Raw genomic sequence first — 24,165 nt, 5'->3', positions numbered from 1 at the left:
TTGCAGGTAGTCTGTGCGCTGGCTCCGTTAGTTTTACATCCACTGTGTATGCCAGCGATTCTCATTGAATTTGCCTTAACCCAGCGGGATGAAATCAGTTAGTTCGGTAAATGCAACTGCTCTGCCTCCTCTTGAATGCATAACCGAGCCAAGGAAGGCTGAATTCACGGGGAGAGGATGGCTCCAACCGTGCCATTCTAGAAAATCCTATAGACTACATGCGAGACACAGCGTCACCCTGCATCCTTTAAGAGGTTAAGAATTGTGGGTTTTTCTAATATTCTTGTGGCAAGATTAATTCCTCTCTGTTAAGGAAAGGCTCAGCTGGTTTGGTAAGCAGCAGTCCTGAAATCTCCCTCGATAAATCACTTCTATAGTTTGTTTTCTATTCATTGTATTCAATGCTTGCTTTGATCTTTTATCTGAATCCTGTTCCCATTGCTTTACAAGTGATATCTTCATGGGATTTGACTCTGTGAAGCTGACATTCAGTGAAGCCAGTCAAGACACAAACCACAGCCTCACTTCTCACATCCTCTTCTACGAAATGCAGCTTTGGTTTCAGTCTCTGCTGGTGTGCTCAGCCCTTCCACCCTGTGAATAACTCCTCGTCTTCCCTCTTAAAGAATTAATCCTCCTGAAGGCTAAGGAATGTAAGAGGCTATACCAAATAGCGTGATTTTGAATGAATATTCCTGCTTCTGTTGTGCGGCTGTTTCATCTGCTGTCATTTTTCCGTTGCTTTGTTTTCAGAAGGCTTTTGCTGATCCAGGCATTTATTTGCAGCTTTGCTCACAAGTGCTGGTCACAATCTGGGCTTTGATCTTTTCTCTGTGCATTCAGAAATCCCCGGAGGTCTACTGTTGTTATTTAGCTTTGTGAAACGTTACAGTTTTGAATCCAGTATTAGCCTCTGCAGCATATTTATCTGCCACTAAATCACTTCCACAATTTACTGACAACCAAATGGTTACGAACATTTCAGCATGGAGTAGTCTGGCAAATGTTTGCGCAGAATAGGAAGGAGCAGCGCAAGATTACTCAGAAAATGTTTCTATTACCTTCATATTCTTGTAGTGTTCCTGTTACCAAATGCTATATGGTGCTTTCGGACTTTAGATCCCGAGGCTTTTCCAGAGGTAGTAATTGTTACTACCCAGACTCTGTGGATAAGAAACAGAGGCAAAGCGACTTGGTGAAGGTCATGCAGCCAGACGGTGACTAAGCTGAGGCTAAAGCCCAGCTCTCCTCTGCTTCAGACACCAAACCAGAATGAATGCTATGTCCCCCTGCAGAAAGCACGGTAACGGTGGCAGAGCAGCAGCATAAATGATTTAAAATTATAGGTATTGATGCACATTTAATGCATCATTTATTATGTGCTAAGTTTATTTATTATTTCTTTATTATGCATTTCGTTTAATTAATTTTCAAGCATACTTGTTGAAGAAGGATGGTAAACAACAAGCCCCAAAGGGAGTGTCTCTGGCTGATCTGCACCATGCTGCGGGTAACTCTGCCTGAGCCGAGGGCTTGCGCCCGAGCAAGATCACAAGCTCACACCTGATACACCTTGTACCGACGCGAGGGGATGGAGGTAAGAGCGGGCAGTGGATGGCTCTGCTGTTTTCTGAGCCTGCTGAAGCTTTGAAGAGCCTACACCCGCTTTCTTATTTCTTTTTAGTTTGTTCTCTCTTTCTATTTGTATAAAAAGATCCTTTTTGCGGAGGTCGTGTTAGACCTGTGAATAGCAGCGAGACGCAGCATCGTGGCACGTCTCTGTGCGTCACGAGCTATTCTGCTTTGATATTTAATTCCATTACACTTAGATGAGCGGGCAGCTGCCGGCTGGCACCAATACTCCTCTCCCTGAGCTCTTCCCCGGGCTGGCGAGGGACGTCTCTGCGGGCCCCCGGCTGTCTCTGGCTGGGGGACAAGGACACCAAGCTCCAGGGACGTGGGGTCACCACTCCTTCCCACCAAGGGCCATGGGGTCACCGCTTCTGCACGCCCAAAAAGCCTGCCTTGTGTAAAGCCCCCCCCCCCCGCCCCCCAACTATAACTTCAACAGCAGCCGCTTTCTCTGAGTTACTCATTCGGCACGAAAAGAAAATGTCTTGTCAAAAAATAATTACATACCGATTTCACTCGCATGGGATAACGTACAGATGAGTTTGCAATCTCGCGCAGGCTGAGGGAGAGTTACACGAGAGATCAATGCTTTTTGGTGCATGCTGTCTGTGGGTAGAGACATTACTCAGCGTATACTTCCTTTATGTGCCTCCAAGGTATATAACCCCACGTTACAATGAAGCTGAACAACCCGTGAAACTCATTGCCAAACTGATAAATAACCTGTCAAAGTTGCTGGCACAAGATATGGCTGCCAAGAATATAACCAAACTTAGAAAAAGTTTAGAAAATACTGATATCAGGAATTAGAGAGCGTGTAATATTTCAGGGAGGGAGAATAAAACGACGTCATGATTTGATTCAAAGCGCTGGGCCATCCGTATCTTCAAGGGTTGCTCCCGATGAGGATCTCAGTGTTGGGCTTGCACGCCTATAGTGCAGGACGCTGGTTTACATCCCTAAATACCGCACTTGGCGGAAAAGAAGGCACGGGCGGGATGCAGAGGGCTTTCCAAGGGCAAAGACAAACAGCAGAGCAAAGAGCGCATCTGACAAGTAAAAATCTGAAAGCGAGGACACGATGTGGCATCGGGGTATCGGGCTATTATCAAAACTCCTGCTGTCTTCACGCACCACTCCGTTTACCCACCGATGCGTTCATTGCCAGAGGTGAGCACCACGCGTATCCATCCCAGACCAAGCCTGTTGCCTCTTTTAAACCGTTGGTAGATACAAGCACTGTCCAAATGGGTTAGAAGGGAGGGAGAGGGGGAACTGTATTGTATACTAGAATAGTTCAGCTGGAAAAAAAAGAGATGTGTACATATATACACACACACATATATACACGTATATTTGTGCCCTTCTCTTTCCATTTTCTCCAGTAACCAGTCCATATTTACCAGATGCATCCATGCAACCATTTTAAGGAGAAATATTTCCTTCGGTCCCCCCCAAGAAATCAGCGGGAGCTTTGCCACTGGTGCAGCACGCGTGCATGGTGAGAGCAGGGCAATGTCTCATCCCTGCACCGCTGCCTGCCGAGAGCTGCTGAAGAGGAGAGGAGCTGTGCTCCTCTGGCCACAGATATATTTGCAGGTGTCCATCCTGGAGCAAGTTAGCAGGGCTGGAAATTCAACCAGCGGGTACCTGAAATGTAAGACCAGGCTTTCAGCCTTGTTTTCTGACAAGATGAGCATTTTCACCCGCAGGGTTTGGTAGTTCAGGCGATACAGGCAGTGTGAGTCTCAGGATGTGGACATTGAAAAAAATACCTTCCCCATCTCACATTTGGGCTGCTGGTAGTATGTGGCTGTTCTTTTACAATTTCCTTCCTGCACAGGCGGCAATCACTAATTTTAGACTCGCTTACACGTAAAAGTCACACTTCTGGCTTGGAAACAGTTTGCTGCTTCTAAAGAAGAATCCTACCCTGCCTTGCCAGGTAACTACTACTCTGTACACACTTAAGCGACAGATTTCTAGGGTTGTTAAAAGGAAACAAGTACAGCGCACAACAATGTTGGTTTGAAGGTATCCAGGAGTAAACAACAAAATCGATCCGTTTGCACAACGGCTGTCAGAGAAGCGCATACAGTGCCTAGCAAAAATAGAAAGAAATATTATAATCTCCAGGTTTAGCAGTGCTGCTGCAAAAAGTGATTTCATAATACTAAAATGGATAACTCTAAATAGGTAATTACATGTAGGTTAGCATTTACCTTAGCTTTGCAACTTTTAAGTCTTACAAAAATTTGTCAAGTCTCGCTCTTGTTATTTTACGGATTTTTGGTAACGCACGGTCAGATCCTTTTGCCTGTTAACGTGCTGGTGTTAGCGTCATTCTTACAAGACACGTTCCCTGCAAATATTCCCTGGGCTGTGCGTGGCCGGCTCAGTCACCCAGCGCCCCGTGAGCTACGCAGGCTCCTCGGCGAGCAGAAATCACACGTACGGGTGTATAGTTCAGAGGCCCTTTGTGCTATTTGTTGCAAAGGGAGACTCAAAGCTATATGCAAAGTCAACGGGATTCTCGCGAGCTGCTAGCCGGGTATATCGAAGCCCCCGGTCCCTCCTGGGAGCGACGGCGGGAGCCGTGCGCTCTTTGCTCCTTCGCCCGGATCCGAGGTGGGGAAGGCACCGCTGCCTCCAACCGGAGTTTTTGGGGCAGAGTTCCCGCGTCCTGCCGCAGACGGCCCCAAAACAGCCCGAATGTGAGCTGGGGGAAGGTGGCTTCGCCGGCCTGCGGAGGCTCGCGAAAGAGCAGCCTTGGGCGCGCACGAGCGCGCGAGGATGTGCACGAGCGTGCACGGGCGTGCACGAGCGTGCACGAGTGTGCACGGCTGTGGCACCAGCCACAGGCAGCGTCACCCCCGCCGGCTGCGGCTCCAGACCGAAACCGGTCTCTGCTGGGACCCAAGAGGTAGGAGAAAAGGTCCGGCAGAGCAAACCTCGCGGAGAGCAGCGAGCGCTGAGGCACTTTACAGAGGATCGCAAACTTCTTTTATGCTTGTATTCCTTAAAAGCATTTGGAGCGTTTCCTTAAAAAGGCGTGGGTGATCAGCGAACAGGTTTGTAATCCAACCTCTCACATTTCCAGGGAGTTTCTGGTTGCTTTAGAAGCATTTTGCAACACAACCTCTGAAGTCCCAGGCAAACTTGGGAATGATATCGCAGATGCTCAGCAGGAAAGAGACTCCTGTATTTCATTTTCTGGAGGTCAGAAGATCCAAATTCCCTGTCACGTGCCTAATAAATGCCATTTCGCTGTGCCTTATTGTACTTTACCCAGCAAGGCTGAGGTGCTGACAAGCTGCTGTGAGATGATAAGTCCCTCACCCAAAGTGAAGAATCTGTCCAGTGACCAATTTAAAGAGATTTTAAATCAGCCTGGCAGACGATGAAGGCTTGTTCTTACCTGATGTGGTTTTTATTATTGAATGGGAAAGCATATGAAATTGGGTTATTCTGTCATACAGAAATGAGTTTGTTTTCTTGGTATCCATGTATGCTGTATGATATATAAATCCTCCTCGGTGTAGTGTCTCTGCATTAAGAGTCATCCCAAGATACGTTACACGCTTCTGTCAGGATGTCTAAGGGATCGTTTTATCCATCCTAACTGCAGTCAGCTCCAGGGACAAAATGCTCCAAACATTTAGCAAGAGAATGATTTTGAATAATAATTGAAGCATATTGCATGCTGCAGAAATCACCTGCTCTGTATTTCAGTTCTTACGGGAATCCAAGTTTTATGGGTTTTATGCTTGTGACAACATGAGGTAAGTTTAAAATTGTGATTTACTGGCCAAGGCATTCCAGGCAGCCACAAGAATTTGTAGTCGATTAAGAAGGCAAATTTCAGACTTGGAGTTTTGCTCCAGTTCTGCTGCTTGCAGTCTCAAAGGTTGATGTGTGCCGCGGTCACCGCTTCGGGTTTTTCCGATCACAACTACAAATTTCCCTCAAAATAATCTCCCGATGCTTTGCGGAAAGCAGGTCTTTGTATCCACCGACTCCCCGTTCATGGCTCTCAGGCAAGAGACCAGCTCATCGGGGACCAGCGTTTGCTCTTGAACATCGCTGGCCAGCGTGTGTCCCCACTGGCTCTCCGGGGGGGAGCCGTGTCCCCCCGGGGCTGAGCCGAACGCGTGGCTTTGCCCGCTCCGGCTGTTGTTTAAGATGAGGTTGATCTTCTCCAGCAGACAGATGGGGTGTCCCCCTCCCTCCCCGTCCCACAGGTGGGGAACGGGGCTCGTGTAGTCTCTGAAGAAGACGTTCGTCTCCGGTTCTGGGAGGGGTGCGGGGGGCTGCGTTTGGTAAATATTGGCGGCTACGTACCCCAGCGGGTTCCCGTCGGACACCTGAGGTTTGTAGTCAGTGATCTGCTCGGGGGTCGTGACGCTGGCAGGCACCTTGCTCCCCGGGCGCTCCCCGTCCTCGGGGACCTCTCTGCTGGGCTTCCTTCTGGTGGCCACGTTCTTGTACTCCTTGTGCGCTGGCACCTCCTCGATTTCCATAACTGTGGGGTCACTGGTGTCCAAGAACGGCTCATGGAAACTGCTACTCGTGAAATCACTCTTCTCCTGGAAAAAAAAGATGAGCGAGGTAGCAAACTGGCAAATTTTAACAACGGATGAGCTACCACTAGAGCATCCCGAGGAAGAAACGGGGCAAGGACTTGTTGTCTTCATCTCGTCTTCCTTCCCACCTCCCTCATCCAATCCCCCCTGTGAAACGGACCACAGCGAGGTGGACGGGAGAAGACGGGGAGCAGCTGTGCCTGTCTCCATGCTCCTGCACGCACTTCAAGGGCGGCTGGAGTCAACTGTGGCCACTGAATAAAGAGTATATTGAGGCAAAGTTTAAAGACCTCAGCTAAGCTGGGCTCCCATGCACCTTGGAAATGCTTGGGAAATGATTCCTGATCAGTTCCTGGTCCCTTAGAGCTTAATCCTCTTCCCATCTGTGTTTCTCACAGCTCTGGAGCAAGCTTTAATCTAAGGGGACACAAGTGAAGAAAAGCTGGGAGATAATAATAGTGCAATTACCTGGAGTGACTTTACCACGTTGCTGTTTTCCATGTGGGGAAAGTCTTCAAACAGCCATTTTGGCAAGAGCGACACAATGATGGTGCTAATTCTTTACCAAAAAGAAAAAAATAAACGCCAAGTCGTTAGTCCATTTTATTAGTCACTTATTCTTCATGCAGGATGAAACTGGCAGGAGGGGCACACAAAGTGCACCCATCCTTCAAGGACGGCTTGGAAGCCCCAGGTTTACCCCATATGGGTGGGTTTCCCCGTTTGAACTCTAGCTCTTTGTCTTTTGACCTTATTCCCCCAGGTTTGATTCGTGGCAGTGCAAACCTGGAAGCTAAATTACCCTAGGTAAATCCCTTATGTAAAACTTGTCTGGATGTGAAAATGTTGCTAAACTGGGGGGGGGGGGGGAGGACCAAGCTATGTGTATGAATCGGAGGAGGCATGTGTGCCCTGAGCTGATGAAATCAAATACACAGCAGTAATGAAAGTTGATTTTCCTACAGCCAAAGCTGCTGCAGAAATGAAAATCATTTGCAAGAGATTTTAATTTCGCTGAGCTTTGCTGACATCCTGGTGCATTGCTGCGTTCCTGGGAAAATACACAGTCCCTGTTGTTGCTGAAATGCCCGTGTTTCACAATGACATCGAGAGTGGAAGAATTAGGCTGGGTTCAGGAACCAAAAGAGGCAGCCCTTCGACATCCTCTACCCCCAGGCCTCCTCTCCCCTATTTCTTGTTTTGTCGGGAAGATCCAACCAGCAGCTCTGTGGCACAGAGGCCACCCATTCCCCTGGATTTTTGTCGGGGACAGCAGCGCCTGGACTCCTGGACATCCCTATTCCAGCTACTGGGCAAACTGGGATAGATGAGTGCTGGTTTGCAAGGGTGCCTGGCAAACAGCAGTCGGTGTTAAAACCAGTTTTAAGATCCTCCCCATTGAGTTTTCCAGCTGCTCCACTCTCCAGTCTCTGCCTGTCCCTCAGGGTCCAGGCGTGAGGGGCTTCAGCATCCCCTCCTCAGTCAAAACTGGGAGTAACAAGTCCTAGGATAAAACTTACCTGCAGAGGTTATGTTTTTCCTCTCGTTTTCTACCCCCACCCTTATATCTCTGTAAAGGCTGGCCTTTACAGAGGAATGATTTTTTACTTTTTTTGTTGGTCTCTGCCTTACTGTAGAGCACACAAATGTCTTTTCGTATAGCGATCTGCTTAATGGGTGAAGTTGCCCTCAGTAAGAGCAGGCTGCAGTGAAAGGGACTGGTTTCTGTAGTTAATTTTAAAATATTCTGGAAGAAAAGTATGAGTTGAAAATAAGGAACAAATCGTGGAGGAGAAGGTAATACCTTTTTCTGGCTGATTTTTTAAACATCAGAATTAACAGAACAGCTGACAATATGACCACGCTGACGCCCAGTCCCAGGAAAACGCCAATGTCATCATCTGAAAAAGGATAGATAGCAAAAAGGTCGATCGGGTGGCCCTGCTCTGCCCCCCCATCTGCCACAAGTTCGTTGATGTAAAGGGCAGACCTTTGCTAAAACAGCCTTCGGCGTTTCACTTGCCCTTTTGCTCCTCAGTGAACAAAGCAAAGCCATAACAAAAGCAAAACCAAAACTGCCGTCCCACCCGCGACCGGGCACCGCAGCCCCTTCCCCTCGCAATCGCCACGCCGGGGGGGTTCAGCCAAGTAATTCGAAGAAGTGTGGTCACGGTCTTTAACCATTTCCTACGCAGCCTTACTACCTCCAGAAACGCTGAAGTCAATTCTTCAGCTTACGTTGGTTTTGCTTTTGGTTTAAGTACTGCAACAGATCATAACGTAACCTTTACCAGAAGATGTGCAAACCAGAGCATAACCGAAGTTAGAAACATGGATGGGAAATGCTTAGACGAGTCTCTGGTTCAAACTGCGAGATTGAAACAGTCTATTGCTGCTATGCTACGTGTTAGCGTTACCTTGTATTTTCCTTGTTTTCTTATCTCCTACTTGTCGTAATGTACATTATACTATAAGTCTCATGAGAAAGCAAAACTTAAGGCTTGCATTTTGCGGGTGCTATTCATCCATGAGAGCACTGCAGCCTTTCCTGCCATGTGGCTCACGTCCCCACCGAGTGCAAAGTTGCTTTTCTGACTCCTCCGAAGTGTAAAAGGGAGCTTTCGCTTCCCCATCGCCAGGTGCTGCTCGGGCTAAAACTGCCACTTCTGGTCAAGGAGAAAGTCTGGCTTACCAAGTCTGAGCTACTATCTTCTTACCATGGGAGATCTCGCTGTAGGTGCTGCCCAGGAGCTGGTCCTCTGAAGGGACTTAAACAGAGAGAGGAAAAAAATGTCCATAACTTCATTTAGAGGACAGTGGGTGACATAGAAGCTACGGCTTATTTTTATTTTGTTAATATTGTTTAGAAAAGTAAATAATGGTATAATGAGAAAAATAAAGCCCCCTAAAGTAATTAGTAACTCCAGCTCTGGCTGGACTCTACTCAATCTCCTATTTCTCAGAGATCCAATTAAACGAGATGTTGATGAACGCATAACACCAATTACAAAACATATTCCACGCACATCGCTCCCCTCAGCACCTGAAACAAGAATTTAGACTTCCTGAGGAACCGTACATCATTTTTCACGAGCGCCTACAGATTATTTCCCAGAGCGTCTGACGCCCGTGGGACTGAATTTTCTGACGGCATCCGTTTGTGTGACGGGCTGTGCGGTGAGGGAAGATCTGCAGCTAAAGAGCCTGCCGTGGCAAGAAGCGTATTTTTGCTAAAACAAGCAGCAAGCTCTCTTCGGGGGGGGTCACCCTGCAAGAAAAAGGGTCTCTGCTGGGACGTGCAAGAGCAGTTTCAGCAAACATCTGTCAGGAATGGAAGCAATACAGCTGATCTTCCCTTGGGACGGGGTAATCTTCCTCTCCAGCCTTGCTCCCTATGATTTGGCTATGTCTTTCAATGGCGGTGAGCATTCCTGATGTGGCTGTGGGTCCGCGTTGGGTTTGAAGGAGGGGAAATGCCCCCAGAGCGGCTGGCAACATAAAGGGCCCCTTTTGCAGAGTCGTCCATGCAAGTACAGCTCACACCGGCAGCGGGGTTTTCCCGAGACAGCAAATTGCCAATACTGGGAAATTTGGGAAGGGCAGACTCCCAAGAGCATCTTTAGAAGTACAAGAATCCAGGTGCTTTATGAAACCCCTCATTTGCACGTCCGAAAACTCCTCCATACCCTTCAGCTGGCTGACTGCTTTAGGAAAAATCCTGCTGCTCCCCACGTTTGCCTCTCTGTCCCCGAAGCCGGCTGTCCCAGCAGGGCAGGGACGAGAAGCCACCTCCTCCGCAGAGGGGGACCGTCACCCTGCTCACGGCAAACGTCTGCTCGTGGCAGCAGAGGGCTGAATGCATTTAAGCAGAGGATCAGCATTAATAAGAAGAGCAGCTAGCACCCTCACCTACAATCACAGAGCTTCAACTGGCCGAGACAATTAAGGATATCCAGCTTAATATATCCTATATATATAATATATATAATAATAATAACCTAAACAACATGGGCCACCTGGTTTCAGCCAGTGATTTCTGCAACGGGGTGAGTAACCCATCAGCTGAGATTGGTTCAGATGAAAATGAGTGAAAACCTTTTGGAATTCACAGCCTTTAATGAATGAAACAGCAGCGGTCAAAGGACGGAGCTTATCCAAGCCTGGTGGAGCAAGCCCCGTTCCACTTCTGTTTGGTACTTGATTTGCAAGGACCGACGCGAATCCAAGGCCAAATGCAATTTCTGCCTCTCCAAAGGGCAAAAAAATCCCAGTAAAGAGTACTGCCTTTGATTTTGTGCATTTGAAGCACATGCATCTCCTAGCAGAGCTCCGGGAGTTTGATTATTTCAGTTCCCTAAGTAGAGCGTGTCTGCAGTACAAGCCCACTCAGCTGGAGTGCGCTGCAGACGCTGCAAAGCATCTCTCGAATACATGGGATTGTGGAAGGCAAGTGCTGGAGTACATTATTCTGCAGCCTCGGAATTCAGCTCTTTGGGGGGCAGGTGTCACTGGCACATTGAACTGGTATAAAATAACAAAAATTAATATGATTACAGCAATGCTTTACTGACGATGGATGAGCTCAATCTGAATAAAGAAGAATGAGGTTCAGCCTGTGGGGTCAAGCTGGAGGACTTGACTGCAGGTGTCAGCCGTGGGTTGTGTTGGTGCTTTGGAAGCAAACCTTGTCACAGACACGAGCTTCACTGCTGCCTCGTGTTGGCACTTCCCCACATAAACCCCCAAGCTTTGTTAAAGGAGTCTCTGCAACCACTAAGGATAAAGTCTATATTTTTAAGAATTTAACACATTTCTAAGCCATTTGCTAGTGCAAAGGTTAGAGCATCCTCCCTTTGACACCCAGCTCTTCCCCCTTCCACACAGACGGAGACCTGCTGCCGAGATTTAAGCCCACTTGAGGATCAGGACCCTGGAAATTCATGTTGCCAGACCTGGAGGTGCCCAAACCCCAGCCTGCCCAGAGCCAAAGACTGTCAGCGTGTCTGTGAGGATAACACCTAATTGCCAGGGCTAACAGACGTGAACAGCCCGGGATGAACCGCTCAGGAACATTTGCTTCCATTTCTCGGGAAAAAATTGAATAACTGCCCTTCTCAAAGCCACGAGGGGTGCCAACCAGAAACACAGAGCCGGTTTGTCACAGGGAAAGTATCTGAGCAGCTTCAAATAACGCATCTAAAACTGCATCCCAGCATGGGACAGTGAACTGATGACATCCTCAGGTGTAACCCCTGCCTGCAGCTGCAGCCAGCTCTGTCAGGGCAGGGAGGGCACTAACGGGTCTTAATGGCCCTGACCAGCCTCACCTGGACCTCCACCCACACCCCCTGCCCCGGGGCTATTTAAGCTCAGCCCTGGGTTATAAGCTGTGTTGGAGGAGCTCTGGAGGTCCTAGTACTGGTCCATAGACTGGTTTCACTTCAGCCCTCCCTTGTCTCCACGGACCCGGGCAGCATCCCTGCATGCAGAGGGGTTTGCCTGCGCTGTGGTGGCCGTGGAGCAGGTACGGTGGTGCTGGGAGGGCGCTCAGCGCTCCGATGTTGAGCGGTGTGTGGGTTATCCTGGTTCACCTGGGTGAGGACCAGCAGCGGGATGGAACGGCTCAGGGAGCTCAGTGTGCCCAGCTCCTGGGGACAGCCAAACCGAAGGCACGCAGTGCTTGAGATGACGATAGTCCTTACTCTCCTTTGTAAATTGGCCTATGCTCTTACCTAAAACAGTTTCCAGAACTGAAGCCTGCCTGCTTCCCACTCCAGGTAAGAAAGGGCAGGCTGCAGCTTGGCCGGTTGGTCTCTGTAAAAGTTGTTTTCTACGTTTTGGTTTATCTGTAACATTTTATTGTCAAACGTGCAAAGCAGCAAGCTCATCTTTTCTATCACAAAAAGGGAGCATGAGTCCATTGGTGTATCTTGTGAAGTAAGACGTGGTTCTCATGTGCATTAGATCTCTAGCTCCTGCGCACAGAAGGCTTTCATACAGATGCATTGATAAAGATCCCTATTTTCATGTCCTGCAGCCAAAAGGTTTCCATCTAGAGCCCTGCTTTCCTCTGGTCAACGGGAAGGGTTTACATCTTGTTTCTAAAACTAAGTCAGTCCACAAAACCGGCAGGTTGTGGGCACACTGAGAATGAAATGGCCAGCTGAGCTCCGCAGCTCTATTGCAGCAAGCGGCAGCTTTTCCACCCGCCTGGGCTTACCTTGGCCGGAGCTTGGTTTGCTGACTCCGTCGGGGTAGACCGCATATACCGACACCTTGATGCGACCTCCTAGTACTGCCTCTTCTGGAAAGAAGCAAGATTTGCCTTTAAAATGTACTTGTAAGCTGCTGTGAAAGCTCTCGGCTCGCTCAAGGGCTTGTCACCGAGTGGTGAAAGCTGATGGAGGTGTGGGGGGGGGGTCCCCAGCTCTGAGCCCGCTGCACGCCTTCCCTGCCCTGGGGAAAGGCGCTGCATGAGCTGTTCCCACGTGTGGAAAGAGCAAAAGCCTGGCTAGGAAGTACCCCAAACCCAGCAAACGCCAGAATTAACGTGGGGAGCAGGAACGGAGCGGGACGGGTCCGGAGGCGTTTGTGCTGCTGGGCTGGGGCTGCGTCGGCGAGGACCCGCAGGCTTCGTTCTCTGGGCGCGGAGGGGAGGAGAGGTGCCAAAGCACGAGCCTTGGCGCACCGAGCGTTGTGCCTTCCCTCTCGGCGCCCTTTACATGCGCACGTCCATCTCCTGCGCGCGGACGGGCTTCCGCGAGGCTTGTCTGCCTGCCAGCTCCCTTGTCGCTTCGTCCTCTTCCCCTCTCGCCTCCACCCGGGAGACCCCATCCCACCGACCGCCCTCGCTCCTCCTTGCTCCCAACGGGCTCTTCACGGTCCCACTCTCCAAAAACTAAGTGGCCAGGGGCTCAATTTCACATGAAACTCTGCCTTTCTAACGTATTTTGGCTGTATAATATCCTGATGAAGCACACCAAACAGCGAAATGACCCCTGGAGTATCTTACCTTGGATATACGTGTGTGTTTCCTGGCGTGGGACTTTCTTCCAAAAATATTGCCCCTCCTGGCTATACTGGGCGGTGGAAACCCACTCCACTATGAACCAGAGCGGGGACCTCCCGCTGCGGCGGGGGGGCTGCCAGGCCACCGAGATCCCGCTCCGGTTCTCGGGCTTCACCTCCACAGCCCCCGGTGCCGGGAACTCTGCGGAGAGAGATGGCAAGGGGGCTGTCAGCCCAACCTCATCTTCGAAGAGCAGAAGACTCGGAAGGGTCAGCTAAACCCAGGTAAAATGTGTCTTTCCTGAAAATGTTTAAGGATGAAGAGGGAACAAGAAATTCTAGAATGTAGTGGGTTTTTATATACATATATATATATATATATATGCACACAAATATATATATATAAATACCAATATCTGTATTTTTATATCTATAAATCTATTTTTTTATATATCTGTGCTCACACACACATATCGCGAAAGCACATCTTCAGCTTTGTCATGTCTCATCTGAAATGCTTTACCTGTCATTTCTTACAAGAAAGGCGCATGATTCTGATAAGTATGAGAGATTAGAGAATTTTTTCCACCTTATTTCTCTTTAGTTTCTTTTTAGTCATATATTTGTCCTCAATTTGAATGGGACTTTCCCCTCCCATTGCTCATTAAAAGAGACACTTTTAAAAAATAGGAAAGTGTGGTTGTGGGGAAAACCACACAACCTGTGGTGCAGGGAACCTAAGGTGGCCCAGAAAGGAATTTTTTTTTTTTTTTTTTTCCCTCCCTTTCTGTTTGCAAGGACCCAGCTCCCAGCTGGGGCTGTCTCTGTGCCAGAGGCAGCAGGAGCTATTTTGGGGAGCACGGAGCAGAGGAGCACCCTCGCACCGAGCCCGCTGCACGGCGCAGCCCTGCCAGCCCGCGCAGGCGGGACAAACTGATTTTTAAGCTTGTTGCCGCAGCCTTCAGAGGCCGAGGGCTGAGACACGCGCCTGCGGAGCATCTCCATCGCCGGGGGATGCCGGCCTCGTCCGGAGGACGTCGTGTCCCCCCCGGCGAAGCGGGCAGAGCTCCGCCGGGGCTTTTCCCTTGCTTTAAAGCCATGCACGCACAACCTAGCATTTTTCCCTGCCATCCTGCTAAAAGCCGGTCTCTGTTAAAAGCCGCACTTGCTGTGTGCGAGATCCTACCTTCCCGGCCGCCGGCACCTCTGCCGAGGGTGATGCTGGCGGGGCTGGAAGCCCCCCTGGAGTTGTGCGCGGTGATTTGGAGGGCACGGGCTCCCGGGGGGACCAGGACGCTGCACGCCGTGCTGGAAGTGTTGCAGAGGAGCATCGCTCCCCGGGGGGTCTCGGCGGTCACGGCGTAGCCCAGGATCCTCCCGCGGGCATCCCGGGGCGGCAGGGGCTGCGAACGGCCAGAGAGACAGCCCCGCAGGGACGGGTGAGGGGTCTGGCCCCCAGCAGCCCCCGCGCAGGACGGAGGTCCCCTCGGCCGGGCGACACGGGGATGGATTTTGCAAGGATGGAGAGGTTTTGCCCCAAGGATGCGTTGGGGTCTCCTCTTCCCCCCCGCCCATCCCTTTGGTCCGAGGGCATCGCCTTCTGCCGCCTCTCGTCAGGGGCTGTTCTCGTGCGCGGAAATTTCACGGGAGCCGCCAAAAAAAAGAAGACTTTACCTTGATCAAGACCGTCACCTCGCGGCTGCCGTTCGAGAACGCCGGGCCCAGCCGCCGCCAGACGTCGGGTGCCGCGGCGGGGGCTGCGGGAGGAAGCGTGGGACGTTGGCGTGGGCTCCCGAAGGGGAACCGGCCGGGGATCCCACCCGTGCATTTGGGGGGGGCTCCCACCCGCGGACGTGGCTCCCACCCTTTTCCACCTAGGGCAAGAGGACTTTTCCCTGCTGCCGGGGAGCGAGCCAGCTACCAAAGATGGATGCTCGTATCCCATCCCTCTTTCTGTACGGAAAAAAACACGTGCCCGCAAAGCCCCTCTGGCGTCTCTCCAGCTCCTACCGTACCGCCGCAACCTGAGGAATCTGCCAAAATCACCGCGACCCGCAGCCTGCCGCGGGGCCGGGAGCGCTCGGAGGGCACGAGACGAGTCGCCGGCTTGCGACAGCGCTCAGCCCTCGGCCGCAGCGTGGGGATGGTGGCGATGCCGCAGCATCGTGCCCGACGTCTGCCGACAGCGGTCCCCCGTGTCGCTGAGCTAACTCGAGCTGCCCAGCATCCTGAGCTTGGGCCGGGTCCCCGCAGAGCATCTCGAGGAGCCGATGGGCTGCTTTTGGGGGGGGAAAAAAAACAAACAAACAAACAAAAACCGCAGGGAGAGCAGCGCTGAGGCTGAGCATACCTGCCTCGGGGGTGGTGTAGAGAAAAGGGGTGCTCCAGTCGCTCCAGGGGCTGTCGGCAGGGCTGAGCCGGCACCGGACCTGAAACGCGTACTGGGTGTTACTCTGCAGGTCGTGCTGCGCCGTGCCGTGCTGCGCCGTGCCGTCCCACGCCTCCACCTGCAAGGGAAGCAGGGTGCTAGGTGGGGAGCGGGATTCCCCCCCCCCCTCACCGCCGCCGCCGGCCCCAAAATGTAAAGCGGGAGCCGGCGGCGGTCGCTGCCTTCCTCTTCTGCGTGGATGGGGACAGGCGAGGTCCCCCCCGAGCACGCGGGGCTGGCCAACGCACTGGGCAAGCTGGGGTGGTGCAGCGAGAGCCCCCGGCCGGCTACGTCGCTGGGCTTCCGACACCACGGCAATCTGGGGGGGGGCTCTGGTGGGCGCTGGAGGTTTCCGAAAGGGACCCGGGTGGAGCTGCCCCGAGCGCGGTCGTGTCTGCGAGTGTGCGGGGACGACCAATGAAGCGTGCGTGCGCTGAGCATCCCTAGAGGCTTTTCTGCCTCCTTGCAGAACTAGATCACGTTTGGAAATATTTTGAATTCTGCCCTTTTGCTTAAAAAGCAGAGATGATAACCCTGCCTGAAAGGCACTCTGCCCTCTCGGAGGCCATCGGCTGTTCTGCCCCGCCAAAGGTGGGGGGCTGCCCACGGCCGGGGGTGCGTGCCCCCCCCCCCCCAAGCACAGAAGCAAAGGGGTGGGTTTTAAATGACCCCCCCCCCCCAAACGCTCCCATTGCCCGTGGGTTCTTAGGGCTCTCCAGAACCGGTGCGTCTCCTAACGTGGGGCAGCACACACACATGGATCTGAGGGGGGGGGGAGTTTTTTGGAGGGGGGTCCCAGGCCGTCTCACGTGCCACGCCGGGGCACCCGTGGCTTTGTGTCGCTCCTCGCAGCGCACGTTCTCCAGCAGCGTCTGCCTCTTCCAGCGGATGGTGGTGGTGGGAGGCGACGTCTCCGTCGTCTCGGCGCCGGCGACCAGGGGTAGAGCGGGGACCACTGCGGGGAGAGCCGGGAAAGCGTGGGTCGGGGGGCCGGCATGTCCGGGGGGGGGGGGCTGCCCTCCCGCCCCTCAGCTGCATCGCCCGTGCATCTCCCTAAAGCGACATCTCAGCGCGGCGCGTACGGCCACGCACAGCCCCAGCACGCAGCTCACGGACGGACGGACGGGTGGATGGATGGATGGACGGACATACCGAGCTCCTGCAGGTCGAGGCGCCGAGGCGGCGAGCGGGCAGCGCCCAGCGCGTTGCTGGCCTGCACCCACGCCGAGTAGCGGCTCCCGCCACGCAGCGCGCTCAGCGGCACCGGCAAACCCGCGGGGAAGACCTCTTCCTCCTCAGCATCCTCCTCCTCAGCATCCTCCGCCGCCGCCGTCCCCACGCTGGGAATCAGAAGGCAGCCGCGGTCAGAGCCTGGCCCGGCATCGTGCACCCGCTGGAAAGGCAAGCCCGACTCTCGAGGGGTCACAGCTCTCGACTGGGGCACAGTCATCTCCAAAACTGGGGTTTGTCACTCTTAAAGCGAGCTAGAAAGTAATTGCCTTCGGTTCTTGATGTTTCTGCAGGGCATTTGCATTTTTGCTGTAGGAAGTGAACTTTCTCAGTTCTTTCTGGCTGCACGGTTCAAAGTTTGAACCTAAGCAAATTTAAGCAGGCAGTTAATCACTTCACAAAGCCTACGTATGACGGGATTTAATGCATTTACTTTAATAATTGAGTCAGATTAACTTTGAAAGCCTGCCAGTCTTGTGTCGCGGGTGCTTCGGTGTCAGACATGGCACAAAGCATCCCGGGCTGGGTAGGAAGGGCTGCGGCACGCTGCGCAGCAGCCGGCATGCCTGCTTCAGGTTCGAGCTTTTGTACTCTGCTGGGGTTTCGGTTTCGGGGTTTGGGCAGCGTTAGGTGCACACCGCCGGCTGCACCCTCTCTGCATGCCCTTTAACTTGGAGAGAATCAACGCATCTGCAAAAAAGGCTGTAACGCGTTGCAACGCGATGCAACGCTTGCCGGGCCACTAGTCGCACCGAGCGCGTAAGGTCCACCCTGCGGAGCCAAACCCGCGGTTTAACACGCGGTTTGCAAGCAGGAGACCGGGGAGACGTCAGCTTTTAGAAAGCGTAAGTAGGGCACGGCGCCCGCCCCGATTCGCCGGCGGCAGAGCAGCCCCGGTGTCACCCGGCTTCGTGGCCGCCGCGACCCGGCCACGCGTTACCGCTCTCCTTCCCCGGACCCGTCCGGGTGGTCGCATCGCCCACCCCGCAGCCCCCCACCCCCCCGTCCCGTCCCACGGGACCTTACCTGCGCAGGTGGAGGGCGTAGCGGGTGCTCAGGTGGGTCGGCCGTCCCGCGTCCCACGTGCACGCCAGGCACCCCGAGCGCTCACGGATGGCGCAGGTCAGGTTGCTGGGGGGGTCCGGAGGGTCTGCGGAGGTAAGGTCAGGCAGAGCGTGCTGACGCCCCCTCCCACTCCCAGCGGTGCCGAATCCAGGCTGCTGTAACCCCCCCCCCGCCCCCCCCCCGGCCCCGACCTCCTCGGTGCTGGCGGCTTAACAAAAATCACCGAAACCCCGTAGCCGTGGGGGGGTTACTCACAGCCGGCCAGGACGTGGGTGCCGCACACCAGCCGGTGCCTTTCGCTGTCGGAGCAGCGGGCGAAGCAGGCGACGGTCCCGAAGGGCATTCGGAAATTGCGCAGCTGGAGCCGGACGGTGCTGCTGTTGAGGGGACGGAGGGGACCCTCGGCGAGGCTGTAGTTGAGGAGGATGAGGAACTTGGCCCAGGGGCAGCCGAGGGTGGAGAGGCAGTTGATGGAGACGTTGGAGCCCATCCGCACCACCGGCGCGGGCTCGATCCAGACGTGCCCCGAGCACTTGATGTTCGCGACACCTGCGCCAACGCCCGCCGGGTCAGGCCGGCTCCGGGTGGGCGTCCCACGGGAGGAGAGGATGCCCGCAGGCTGCACCGCTCCGCACGGGCGGTCGCTTTGCCGGGATGCGGGCGGCAGCGTGGCAGGACCCTCGCTCCCCTCACCGCCCCCCCCCAGGATGGGGATAAACCCCCCCCTGCCTTCAGCAGCGACCCGGCGCCCGGTGACTCATCCCCTCGGATCAGAAACGGCTAGTTTCACCCATTTTAGGTTTTGCTTTAATGCTTAAATGACTGCAGGGAAATAACCCGTAGTCTTGAGAGCTCTGATCCCCCGAGATTAGGGCGGCAGCCCCCGCGCGGAGGCACAGCCCGCCCTTCGCTATCAGATGAGGCTTCTGCAGCAGCCCCGGCAAACCCAGCTCGCAGCCGGTATCGGGCTCGATCTGGCCTTCCTGGAAAGGGTGCAGCTGCGCTCCGGCTTCGTGTGCGCGGAGGCAGGGTCACACCGCTCGTGAAAACGCCAGCGTGCTCCGACGTGGCTGCCCGTGGCCCCGGTCCAAGGATGCGAGCAGGGAGCAGAGGGTGCCGCAGGGCGTGGGGACGCCCCCGCCCCGGCAACGCTAAAGAAGCGCTCCCCCCCCCCCCCCCGCCTGCCAAATCCATAGCTGTAGCCCTATAATTTTCCCACTCCCGCTCCGATTCCCCAGCGGGGCCGGGGCGTTCGCTCCGGCGCTCAGCGAGGGCGACGCCGTAGCGGCCGTGCCGAGCCGTGCCGAGCCGTGCCGCGCCGCCGCTTACCTCCGCACAGGCAGCAGAGCAGGACGTGGAGCGCCAAAGCCTCGCCGGACCCCGCCATGGCCTGGGCTGCGGCCGCTGCCCGCGCCTGGCATAGTCTGGAGGGGGAGGAAAAGTGCGAGTTATCCCGCCAGCCGCGCCGCTGCCCGACGCGGCCGGGGATGCTCGGGGACCGCGCCGGAGGTGGCCGTGGGGATGCACGGCGAGGGTTTCCTTGGGGGATTTGGGGTCAGGACGGGTCGTGCCAGCAGCGGGAGCGCAGGGGGACGGGCTCGTGGGCACACGGGACTCAGCGTTTCGGGTAACGGGCACCCCGTCAGCAGAGCCCAGTGTCCAGCCCCGGTGAGCAGCCCCGAGGCCGCTTTCCCCGAGATTCCACTTCTGGTGACATTTCTCTCAGTTTTCATAGCTGTGAAATTTCTCCAATCCTTTCCTTATACGAACCCGTACGTTCATGCAGTTTTTGGTAGCCCACAGGCTGGACAGCCTCACCTCCGCCCCCCGGGCAGCTGATGGAGCAAACCCCCCCGAAACCAGCTCCCAGCGCACACAGGAGGACCAGGAGGCGATGGGAGCAGGCAGCGTGGATTTACAAAAGGGAAATCACGCCTGAGCAGCCTGAGAGCCTTCCTCGAAGAAGACTGGCATGCTGGGTGAGGGGGTGGCAGGGGATGCTGCTGTTTTCATCCTGCCCCTCTGCTCAGCCCTGGGGAGGCACATCTGGAGCGCTGGGTCCGGGGCTGAGCTCCCCCCAAGACAAGAGAGACAGAGACAGACTGGAATGAGTCCAGCAAAGGTGCCTGAGGGTCTGGAGCACCTGAGATGTGAGGAAGGGCTGGGAGAGCCGGGGCTGTTCAGCCTGGAGAGGAGAGGGCTCAGGGGGGTCTTATCCTTGGGTATGTATGTCTGCTGGGGGAGTAGAGATGAGGGAGCCAGACTCCTCTCAGTGGTGCCCAGGGACGGGACAAGAGACAATGGGCTCACATTGAAAATCAGGAAATTCCAGTTAAACGTAAGAAAAAGCCCTCTAAGGATGGCCAAGCATGGGGCTGGCTGCCCTGAGGGGTTGCTCTGCAGTCTCCGTCCCTGGAGATGCTCAGACCCCCCCAGACGCAGTTTCGTGGGACAGAAACATCCCCTGTTTCTGTAACATCTTTCCCACCCCCTTGCTGTGGCGGGTCCTGCCCGACCCGAGCAATGGCTCTTCCTGGCAGCGCTCCCCCCCCCCCCCCAGCCCCGAGACAGTCCCAAAATCCCAGGCAGGGGCTTTCCCTCTCTCTCCAAGGGGCCGCGCTCATGTCCGCATCCCACAGTCTTGCCTGAATTTTTCCCTGCCCACTTTGCCTTCCTCCCCAGCCTCTTTGGATTCACCCCCCCTCCAGAGGCGAAGCCCAGCCTCGCCAGTGAGGGGGGAATTGCTGTTTTCCAAGAGAAACATCCACCTGGGAGCAGCTTTCACGGCGCAGCGGAGCCCCCCCGAAGGCTGGGGCGATGCTGCGATGGGCGCAGGGCTGGGTGCTGGGCAGACCATTGCCATAGCCTTACACCCCGTTCACGTGCACGGTGCCGAAAACTGAGCAAAGCCCCACGCCTCCGTAGTTTTCTTTTTAAGCCAGCAATAATTAAAAGAACCCTATACAAAATCTGATGTTAGAAATGGCAAGTTTCCCCTTGAGGGACAAGCTGAACCAGAGTCCACTGTAAAAGCTTCAAAATGTTGTTGTTCAACCCAAACCAGGCTACTAGCTACAGCTAATGCTTTTGTATTTCTCCTGCTGTGTGAGCTGACCTCGTTTGTTTTAAGGGCTGTGCAAGTATTCGTAATGATTGAGTCAAATTTCAAGTGCCTTCCTATTACCTGACCCACTAAGAGAACTTGAAGGCCTCCCAATTGCCTGCAAACCTCCTGCAAGTTAGAACAAATGAAAAAAACCAACCAAGCCTCGTGCTCTATGAAAAGACCTGAAAAGACAATAAATCTGCCCGACTGCCAGCTCTAAGACAAGATCACAGGCTCTGCCTCCTCTGGGGATCACTCACACTCGCGTTTTTATTCCGATTTACAGGCATTTGCAAACTCCAGGCATTTGCAAACTCCAAAGCCAGAAGGAACGAGACCGTTGTCGAGAGACGTTGGTCTTTGATTTCATCTCTACCAAAAAGCCTCCTCGTACACTAGCGCTAAAGAAATGCGAAGCAAATGAAGAAGGAAAAACTGTCCCGGTTGTGCAAGCCCAAACCATGCGAAATCTTTACCAGCAATGTGTGTCAGAAGCGGCCAACGCACATTAGCAGCAGCTGAGAAACACGAGCTGGGATTTTGGGGGCTTTAAATCCGGGTGGTAGCGGGCTGGAAGCTGGGCAGAGCCGGGGGATCCTTACCTTGCCAGTCCTCAGGACATGTGCTGCCGGGCCCCTCCGCCTGCTGCTGCGGCCGGGGCTGTCGAGCACGGCGAGAAGCATCAGCAAGTGTCAGCAAGCCTGACCTAGATAGCTGTGTCGAGAAAAACTGAGAGTTTCCAGTCTGAGTCAGTCCATGGGAAAACCCAGCATCCCTTAAAGGAACAGCCCCGGGGGGGGTTGTCTTTTTAGTCTTTAAGTTGTTACAGGATTTGGAGTCATCCCGGCAAATGTAAGTCCATCCCGAATGGATTTTTAGGATCGTGCCGCTGCGTGCGAGGCGACAGGAGCCCAGCGGAGGGGTCCTGGGGAGCCGGGCTGAGCTCCATCAGCAAAAGAACATTTTTCTACTAATCCCAGAAGCCTACAAGGAAAAACTCCTCAAGGTCTGAGGTTGTTTTCACCGGCACCGAGCGTCACCCCCTCTGCTTGTGCCGGACCCCAGCTCATCCGGGGATGCTACGGGGCCGCGGACCCCCGGGGTGGGGGGCAGAAGGGGCCGAGGCTCCGGAGCTGCCCCGGTGCTCTCCATCCCACCGGCTCCCGCCGCCGGTCCCAAACCCCTCCGGCTGCAGAACCCGTGGCTTCCTTTTTCATATCGGTTGAAGAGTTAACCTCAATAACAGTGTTAACCTCATTAGACGCTGCAACCACAGGAAATACCGCACCGCTCGCCCGCCTCTGCCCTCGCAGAAGGAAACGTTGGGGAACATAATTTCTCCCCCCACCCGGGGCAAGGCAGACCCTTCCTCTGCCAGCAAGCCCCGGCTGCTCTGGGTTTTGACTGATCCATGGGTTTTTTTTTTTTGTAAAAGCGAAGGGTGGGTGAAAGCAGGAGCAGTAGCCTGCTGGCACCGCGGGGGTGAAGCCTCACTGTGTGCTGAAACTATAACGTGCAGTTATAATAACATATATGATGCATCTGTATGTATAGTTATACGCAGCCCGAGCAAGTTCGGGAGGGTTTCGGTGGGAATTTTAGTTTCAGCACGTTACGGGTGTGTTTAATGCGTTCTGTAATGAAAGTATTTGTATTAATCTATTGAAAACCATTTTCAGGAGGAAGGGGGTGTCTTGCCTTGCAGGTGGGCTTTGCTGCGATTCGGGGGTCCTGGCGTGGAGGGGAGCGAGCTGAGGAGGGTCCCGGGGGAATCCCAGTCCCCTCTGCAGAGCTGCCGGGGCAGAGGGGTCGTTTGCCGGCAGCGACACAGCTGGGGCTGAGGAAGGAACGCTGTGGGGCACACGTCTGGGGCCAGGGCCGCACATCTGGGGCTGGGGCAGCGTTGCAAGCGCGCACATCTGGAGCCAGGTTATGTCACCTGGATCTGGGGTTGCACCGCGGGTGCGCACATCTGGAGCTGGGACGGCACCGAGGGCAAGCACGTCTGGGCCCAGGCAGCACACCTGGAGCCAGGGCAGCACATCTGGAGCTGGCACAGCCCATCTGGAGCCAGCACGGCGCATCTGGCTGTGGTACAACGCGCCTGCAGCCACGGTGCGTCGTGGCTGCTCCCCAGCACCCCGCCAGCCTCCGCAGCCCCTCTGAGCTGCTGGCTCCCGTATTGCCCAGACCATCAGCCTTCTCTGGTGCCAGTTAAACTCATGTGTTCTTATCTCTTCCTGAGCGGCCACGGCGAGCTGCGGCTCTGTGCCCCGATGCTGCCAGCCCTTGGGCCGGTGGGGAGCAGAGTAAATGCTCGCGCCCGGCTCTTTCCCACGGCTTGCTCTTCCCGGTGCTCACAAACCCCAGTTCCTTCAACCTTCCTCCGAGGCAGGTTACACCGCTCGGGTTTCCAAACCCCATCGTGCCTCTCGCTCCTTTTGCGGCTCTTTGTGATTTGCTTAGATCTTCCTTACAGCCTGATGTCCAAAGGTGGTTTTGCTGCTGCAGAGGCAGTCGTTCCAGAGACTGGCACGGCACGGCACGGCAGGCTTCTCCCAGCGCGCCCCAGGATAGTGCCTTCAGCACCCAGCGCCTGTTTTCCTTGGGACCCGGGGTGCTCCCCAGCCTTTTTCCAGCCAAAAACCGGCCGTCCCCGTGCCACGCTCGCTGTGTCCGACCCAGGGCTGGGGTCACTTATCCCCTTCCCCGTGCCAGCGCTTTCTCCCAACCCTCAGCCTGCCTCAGTCGCATCGAGCCGCCCTTCTCCCCGGGCAGCTCCCATGTTTTTGGGGGTGCACCCTGAATTCAAAGGGGCCCAGAAAATTCGCAGGGGAGCGTGGGGGGGGGGGGGGGCCGCGGTGCCTCGCTCCCGCCTCCCTTCTAGCGTGATTTTCCCCGCGGCCGCCCCCGGGGCGAAGCGATTGCATCTCGCAGAGACTTCCTCGCCGGCTGCCGAGACCTGCCGTGCCTCCGCAGCCCCGCGCCAGCCCCCCACCCGCCATCGCCACCGGATCCTGCCACCGCCTCCGCGCCCCGCCAGCCTTCCCTCTGCCCTCGTCCCCCCCCCCACGGGGTGGGGGGTACCAGGCTCCGAAGCCCTTTTTCCCATC

The 24,165-nt window shown here is 54.8% G+C and overlaps 1 protein-coding gene across 4 annotated transcripts; it reads right to left on the bottom strand.

Moving 5' to 3' along the window:
- Positions 1 to 2,969: 2,969 nt before the first annotated feature.
- On the bottom strand, positions 2,970 to 22,663 carry IL23R (interleukin 23 receptor). 4 transcript variants are annotated; one of them, XR_003926128.1, is made up of 16 exons: positions 21,655 to 22,663; positions 19,276 to 19,370; positions 18,202 to 18,495; positions 17,908 to 18,031; positions 16,804 to 16,991; positions 16,461 to 16,606; positions 15,574 to 15,730; positions 14,898 to 14,980; positions 14,410 to 14,626; positions 13,228 to 13,425; positions 12,436 to 12,519; positions 8,933 to 8,983; positions 8,020 to 8,116; positions 6,684 to 6,774; positions 3,855 to 6,218; positions 2,970 to 3,733 (listed from the first exon to the last, which is right to left on the bottom strand). XR_003926128.1 is itself a non-coding variant. In XM_030033897.1 (15 exons), exons 2-15 carry the CDS (start codon positions 19,331 to 19,333, stop codon positions 5,598 to 5,600), a joined length of 2,409 nt encoding a protein of 802 aa, XP_029889757.1. In that variant the 5' UTR covers positions 19,334 to 19,370; positions 21,655 to 22,663; the 3' UTR covers positions 2,970 to 5,597. The 4 variants fall into 4 exon arrangements, 2 of the variants coding, with proteins under 2 accessions (XP_029889757.1, XP_029889759.1); XR_003926127.1 differs by having other exon boundaries at positions 2,970 to 4,172; positions 4,219 to 6,218; XM_030033897.1 differs by having other exon boundaries at positions 2,970 to 6,218.
- Positions 22,664 to 24,165: the final 1,502 nt, after the last annotated feature.

Source organism: Aquila chrysaetos, chromosome 12, assembly GCF_900496995.4.
Source record: "Aquila chrysaetos chrysaetos chromosome 12, bAquChr1.4, whole genome shotgun sequence".
NCBI lineage: Eukaryota > Metazoa > Chordata > Aves > Accipitriformes > Accipitridae > Aquila > Aquila chrysaetos.
This window is presented reverse-complemented; position numbering and strand designations above follow the sequence as displayed.